This window comes from Elaeis guineensis, chromosome 2, assembly GCF_000442705.2.
Source record: "Elaeis guineensis isolate ETL-2024a chromosome 2, EG11, whole genome shotgun sequence".
NCBI lineage: Eukaryota > Viridiplantae > Streptophyta > Magnoliopsida > Arecales > Arecaceae > Elaeis > Elaeis guineensis.
Window position 1 is genome coordinate 101,661,015 of NC_025994.2, and position 7,252 is coordinate 101,668,266.

At 36.1% G+C, this 7,252-nt stretch overlaps 1 protein-coding gene across 1 annotated transcript; it reads left to right on the plus strand.

Moving 5' to 3' along the window:
• Positions 1-2,885: 2,885 nt before the first annotated feature.
• Positions 2,886-6,177, plus strand: LOC105032180 (vesicle-associated protein 4-1). Its single transcript, XM_010906559.3, has 7 exons — positions 2,886-3,343; positions 4,276-4,346; positions 4,570-4,651; positions 4,778-4,896; positions 5,448-5,525; positions 5,640-5,759; positions 5,849-6,177. Exons 1-7 carry the CDS (start codon positions 3,052-3,054, stop codon positions 5,906-5,908), a joined length of 822 nt encoding a protein of 273 aa, XP_010904861.1. The 5' UTR covers positions 2,886-3,051; the 3' UTR covers positions 5,909-6,177.
• The last annotated feature ends 1,075 nt before the right edge of the window (positions 6,178-7,252 follow it).

Genomic DNA, 7,252 nt, shown 5'->3' on the forward strand with positions numbered 1-7,252 from the left:
TATATAATTTTTGATGTGTAAATAATTTTAAAATAGTAGATCACGTCTAACGATTTGAATCATTAATATAGAATCTTCGTTATGTAATTTTGATTTAGACGTATTTGAATTCAAATTTAATTAATTTTATTTAAATTTATTTATATATAAGGGGTTCATATTCGTACATTTCTCTTTATTTGTTGACTTCCACCAATTTTATTGACTTCCATCAATTGAGACAAAATTATACCTAATTTCTCAAGGAAAAAGAATCGCCTGGCTTAGTATCAAAATGTCAATATTTATGATCCATATACGTTGTTCTGTCTAAACAATGGAACATTTCAGGAAGTTCGAGAAATCTACTAACCTTTCCCCAAGGAATAATAGTAAAAGACTGCTTGTGGCCAACAGAGGAATCCAGCCATGCATGGATCTGAGCGTACCTCGAAAGGACAGGATCTAATAGTAGAGCCAATTAATTGGCAGAGAGGATTGTCCCCTCTCTCGGCTTATAAAATGCGCTCTTCGAATCTTTTGGACAAAAAACTTAACCACGACCACGTGGTGTGAGATCATTGATGTCACGGTGGACCCTGCTCTTCCAGGTGGTGCACATGGGATGTCAGCTTGAGTCCAGGAAGTAATAAGCTGATCTCAAGCAACGAGCTATTCGACCCCAGACCAGGGCTCAAATGCGAGCTGGCATGACCCAGAGTAGTGGTTCAGTCTTAGATTCCTTTTATTTCTAAATTGTGACACAAATTCTCATCTACAGGACCACCTTTAAATTTTGGTCTTATTACGCGCTCATTTCCAACCCAACGGCGACTTTACCTTCTAATTTACGTGCGTTATTGGTTCAACTATCCACTACTATTTTGAAGGGAGAGAAAAAAACCCAAAACCAAAACCAAAAAGGGAAGCATGGCAATGAAATTGTTATCCATCATTATATTATTAGTCTTGTAATGGCTATTAGCTGCTTAGTAGATTATTCGGACAAAATTAATATGCTGAGTATAGTTATTTTTGGGATAGCTACCATCTTTTGCGATCGGAGGTTGCCACCTGATTCAATTGATGAGGTTGGTAGAGATTGAATAATTGAATTTGAGTTTTGTTTCCACCACGCTGTATAATCTTAAATAATTACTAAGGGCTTTACCCATTTTCTTTCGAAGTAAAAAAATTACTTAATAAACAAAACTTAATAGATAATAACATCTAGAAAATTGTAAACTCAAGTTATCACTTATATTTTTTTGGACAATCAACAAAAGAATGTTTATTAGTTCAAATTAACTTGGAGGGTTGAAGTTAAAAAACTTGAGGCATTCAATTGGGCTTTGCCCTCTCTCGCTCTCCCCACCAAACTTCATTAAGATTACGAAGAAATATAAAATTCCTGTACGAACCCAGAACAAGAGTTTTCTAAAACTGGGGCCAAAAGAAAAACATTCAAAGACTGGCTGCCAAGAGGTTATCAATCATCAAGAATCCAGGCGGTTGCCTGTTTGAGACTGGCGCTTGCCATGATTTAAATAACTTATAAGCCTTTTTAGTGGTTTGAAAACTTTATGCTTCCTTTCCAAGAAAGTCTCTTCCGCGTCCCTCCTGCCATATACTCCAAATCAAAGGCAAGGACGACTGTACCAAAAAAAAAAAAAAAAATGCAAGGACAAGCGTATCCCATGCAGCTCAATATGCTTTGAGGTGATTCAATTTGCTCCACTCCGTCTTTGTTGCCCGTGGGATCCCAGCTTCAAGTTGATGCCACTGCGGACTTGAGGCGGATGGGAGTATGATTAATGTTGGAATAAAATTTTGGTTCACAGCCGACTAAGTTCGGTATATGATCGATGATTTTGAATGATATTTTATCGATTATTTTGATTTTAAAAAAATAGAGGTCGAACAACAGTGATTCGACGTAGGTGTTAATTATCCACGATCATGAGATCGTGGAGCATAATGATCATCCATCAATGATTTATTATTTTATTTTAATGATGATAATTATCTATTAAATATAATAATTTTTGTGTTCTAAATTTTAAGGGATAGAAGTTATATAGTAACGATATTTTCATCGTATACGAAGGAAGATAAGCGGAAGGTTAGAATAAAATTTTTTATCTCAACTTTTAATTTTTATATATTAATTTTTTTTTAGACGGTCACCTATCTCCGATTAATTTAGATATAAAAAAAATTTTATTGAATAATTTTTGATAAATAATTTAATTTTTATAAATTTTTTATAATTTAATGATCGAATATAATATCTCGATTCTCAGCAGACCTCGGAGACCCGTGACAACAATTAAGCCATTTGTAGAACATATCGACAAACGGGAGGGGTGCAATAAAAATAACAGCATCCTGATGTAATCCTTTCGGTCTTTCGTTGGAACCATGATTAATAACGTCGTCACCTAATATCAGTCCTCGAAAGCGAATGCTAGGATCACGCTAAGGCTACCACGGTTGACATATTCCAGTCCGCCCTCCGCGCCCCTGCCACGCTGAGGATATCCAACGGCCTTCACTCCTCGACTTCCAACTCAACGACATGCCTCCGCCAAATTTTTCCTTCAGACACGGCAACCATTAGAGTAGTAAAAGAAATCCCCCCTGTCACCACCGATGTAATAACTATGTTCTATCTGATGATTAGATCCAACGGACTGAAACGAATCAAACTAAAAAAATAAACAAATGGTGTGCCTAGTTACTATTGCCTCACTATGCTTGGATCGAGACATCGCTTAAAAGAAAACGACGGACATTAGTTCCTCCTCTTAAAAACGGTTGAATCGGTCGTCTCACATCCGGTCATCGTCTGGCTCTCTTTCTTTTTCCTGTAGGTAAATGAAGTATTCTCCAAAAAGACCCAGTCGGCGAGTTAAAGCTAAAAAGTCAAGCTGTCACCCATTTCATCTACGGGAAGGACGCGGAGGAATCGAGGAGAAGGGAGTGAGAGAAAAAGGGTGCAACAATCCTTTGTTCGGGTGCAACTCCGGTGACGCGATTCACTAGACGGTCTGGTGCTTCGCTGGGTCTCCGATGATGGCGATAGCGAACGAGAAACCTGAGCCGTCGGATGGGAAGGTCTGGAGCCTGTGCCGGATGCCCTTCTGGCAGAGCGGCAGCAGCGCCGGAGGTGGGGGATCGTCGTCGACGTCGACGTCGTCGGTGGGCCACCACCGGCCGAGTCACGGCCAGGCCAGCCAGGTGGACGGATCGGGCGGCCACCACCAGAGCTCGGGCGGCGGATCGGTTTCGTCGGTGGCGAGGTCGCTTCTGCCCACCCGCCGCCGGCTTCGCCTCGATCCGGCCAGCAAGCTCTACTTCCCCTGTGAGTTTCTTGGGTTGTATTCTTTGATTTATCGTTTTCTTGGTACTCGATGGGATGAGGTGTCGGAAAGATGAGATCTTGATTATATCTGGCATCTTATTTTCGCGAGCAATTTTGGAACGAACTTGTTTTAAAACAAGTGTTTTGATTAGAAGTTATTGGTCTCTTTTAATCCGATAAAATGTTACGATTTCTTTAGAAATGTGAGGAAAGTTTTGATTTTTGGTTAGGGAAGGGGCGAACCTTTCTCTAAAGGTTCTAGATCAATGGATTCTTGGGGTTGGCAGTATGCTAACTTGGTCCCTTTCTCAATTTGTAATAAGAGACCTCGTTTTTATGTTGAAGCCTGAGACTCATTAATGAGATTTGCTTTGTTATGCTTATTTCTGCCTATTGTTTCTTGATATTACCTTGGTAACTGTTATATGTGCATGTGCTGATCTAGGATCGTGGAATCATTAAAATAAAATTTCTTTAATGGTGATATATTATAATGGATTCGATTCGTTAGGTCTATTTTTCTGCATTTTGTTAACTTTTTTCTCGGTTTGTGGTGGGGGTTCGGATCATTTGTTTCCTTAGTGATGATTCTGCTTTTTTCTTTTTTTTCCAGATTATGATTCGTTCTGAATTCTAAGAATGATTCTTGGTATCATATTTTCTTTTGTTTATTCTTCTGACAAACATAATAGTGTCAAATGTTGGTGGAAATAATTTTTTTGAAGGTAGTGCTGCTCCATTGTGAATTATCTTTGTTCTCTTCGTCTCTGTCAACATTTTCCTCATTTTCTTAGTTCTGTGTTTGACTCTTATGTAGATTATGAATTATTCTTACGTTTATTCCATGGAAAGTTACTTTTCAGGGCATGAATCAAGTGATGTTGTTCTTCTTTACTGACTGTTGTTGTCATTTTTAAAATTTTCAATTGAAGATGAACCTGGTAAGCAGGCTAGAAGTGCAGTCAGGATAAAAAACATCAGCAAGTCTCATGTAGCATTTAAGGTTGGTATTGCATTCTGTACTCTTTCAGTTTTTATGTGACTGTTGAATTCAAAAGTAGCTGTTTACATGGTCTACATGTTTGATTGACCATTATCTAACCATCTACCAGAGCAAGCTTTCATAAATCTCTTGATCATTAATCATTTTACTATTACAATTTTTTTGACACAATACTCTTGCTTTTCTATATTAGCTAATATTGTCACTTGTGTTGTGGTTTTAGTTTCAAACGACTTCACCAAAAAGCTGTTTTATGCGTCCTCCTGGGGCCATACTTTCTCCTGGCGAGAGTATCATAGCAACTGGTACTATAAGCACCATGTTTAGATGTTTGGTTTTGGTTCATTCATCCTTTTCTATTTAGATAGAGGATAATTTTTGGTGGAAGTATTCTGTTGTTTCCTCATTCAAGTCATCAATTTCATTGTTAGTTTTCAAGTTTGTGGAGCAACCGGAGAACAATGAGAAAGTCATAGATCAGAAAAGCAATGTTAAGTTTAAAATTATCAGCTTAAAGGTAAAAGGACCAATGGAATATGTACCAGAACTGGTGAGTATTTCTTTACCATTATATGTATTTTAAGATTTTATGGATTAAGTGAATTTTCATGGCAAATGAATATTTCTTGAGTTTTTCTAGTGGGTGTAAAGAATTCCACATATAGAGTTGTATGTTTTGGACTACGCATTAGCACTTAGGAAACTGTTGTCAATAAAAGAAGTACTCCGGGTAACTTTAGATAACTAGTTTGAATATATGAATATGACTTCATTACTTTATATATATATATATATATAGGTATGGTTGTGGATCACAAATTTGACAAACAAGGATCCACCAAAGGGTTGAGAGTTGATTTCCAACTGACTGTCAATCTGATCAGATGGTCTTTTAGGTTTGGTGTGAGCTATAAAGAGTAGGGGGAACCTACTTGTAAACAAACATATATCCCGTAATCCATGGAAATACCTTACATACAATACTGAAGAGTCTCATGATCATAACATAGTGTTTTATTACTTGTTTCATGAATATATCTTCATTAGTTTTTGTTGCAAGGAAAAAATTTTTTGAAGGTTGGTATCATTTATCTCTGACAGTTTGATGAGCAGAAGGATCAGGTTGCAGGGGAGCAAATTCTAAGGGTTGTATTCTTGGATCCAGAACGCCCCTGCTCTGTAAGCAGCCAGCACTTTAGCAACAATGAGTAGCACATATCTTTTATGTCTAAGATTGCTTTCTATATGCCAAACATGTTGAATGATGATATGTATTGTCAATGCATTCTGAAGCAATTGGAAAAACTGAAGCACCAACTGGCTGAAGCTGAGGCAGCACTTGAGGTGCGCAAGAAACCTCCTGAAGACACCGGCCCCAAAATAGTAGGAGAAGGGCTCGTCATCGATGAATGGGTATTCACCTTTACCTAAACAATTAAGCTACTGCTCGTTTCCTTGATTTGTCTTTATTCTTATCGTTCTCCTTTTACCTTGTTTCTTAGAAAGAACGAAGGGAACGGTACCTTGCTCGTCAGCAGGTTGAGGTGGTTGACTCTCTGTGAAGTGCAGTTTGGTGTTGTTGTAAACCTTTCTTTTTCTTTAATGAGATCACTGAATCGTGTATTTTGGAGACAGAAACTATCATTATGTACCCTTGTTAATTTTTAGGTGTCCTTAGGGGTTTGCTTATCTTTAAAAGGTTCAATTGATAGAATAACATGCTTCAATTACTCAAAACCTTTGATATCGGTAGTACTCGTGAATTATGTTTCCAAAATGTATATAATGATATTTGCTTTTGAAATAAACTACATTTTGTGAGACACCAAAACTTGGGAGTCATATTTCTGTATTCATGTGAAGGAGATCTCACATATTGTTAAATTACTGAACGCTGGAGATAGAAATTAATGCTTCTTGTGGAAAGGGTGGCTTTGTGTCGACTGATTTCCAATGCCAGGTGCTATAATCATTTTCATTTATGTACCTCTAAACTTCAAACAAAAAAAAAACTTTAGGTTGTTGGTGCTTTGTGATTGTTACAGAGTTCTGATAGGATTTGTGCTATTCTTTAGCTATTTGTGAAACATGGCTGTTTTTATATCGTCGACCTATGCGGACCATTTTAATGTTAAACAACTACAGTTGTATTCTACACCCTAATTGGCACTCCACGCTGATGCGCTTGAAGTTGATCGGGCAAGTTTAATATGTATATGTGTGTGTGTGTCTATATATATATATATATATATATATATATATATATATATATATATATATATATATATATATATATGTATGTATGTATGTATGTATGTGTGTGTCTATATATATATATATATATATATCTATCTGTGTGTGTAGATACATATATGTATAGATACACATACATATATACATATACATGCATACACACACAGATATATATATATATATATATATATATATATATATATATATATATATATATATATATATATATATATATATATATATATATATATATATATATATATATGAATGTGTATGTGTATATATATGTGTACGCGTGCGTACGCATGCATGTATATATATGTATGTATAAATATATGTATGTGTATGTATATGTGTGTGTATATATATATATATGTATATACATATATATATATATATATATATACACATACATATATATACACACACATACATATATATATATATATATATATATATATATATATATACACACACACACACACATATATATATATATATATGTACATATGTATGTATAGATATATATGTATATATGTATGTGTTGGGTATAAAATACCTCTCAATCGAAGTTCGCGACAGGAATGACCCTTCGGGGATTCTACCGGCTTCCGACCTACGGCGACATCTCTTCGAACCTCTCTGGCGGTCGA

Coding starts and splice junctions, on each gene's coding strand:
- LOC105032180 (XM_010906559.3), top strand. CDS start 3,052: ATGATGGCGATAGCGAACGAGAAACCTGAGCCGTCGGATGGGAAGGTC. Junction 4,347..4,569: donor AGTCTCATGTAGCATTTAAG/GTTGGTATTGCA, acceptor TTGTGGTTTTAG/TTTCAAACGACTTCACCAAA. Junction 5,760..5,848: donor GGCTCGTCATCGATGAATGG/GTATTCACCTTT, acceptor CTTGTTTCTTAG/AAAGAACGAAGGGAACGGTA.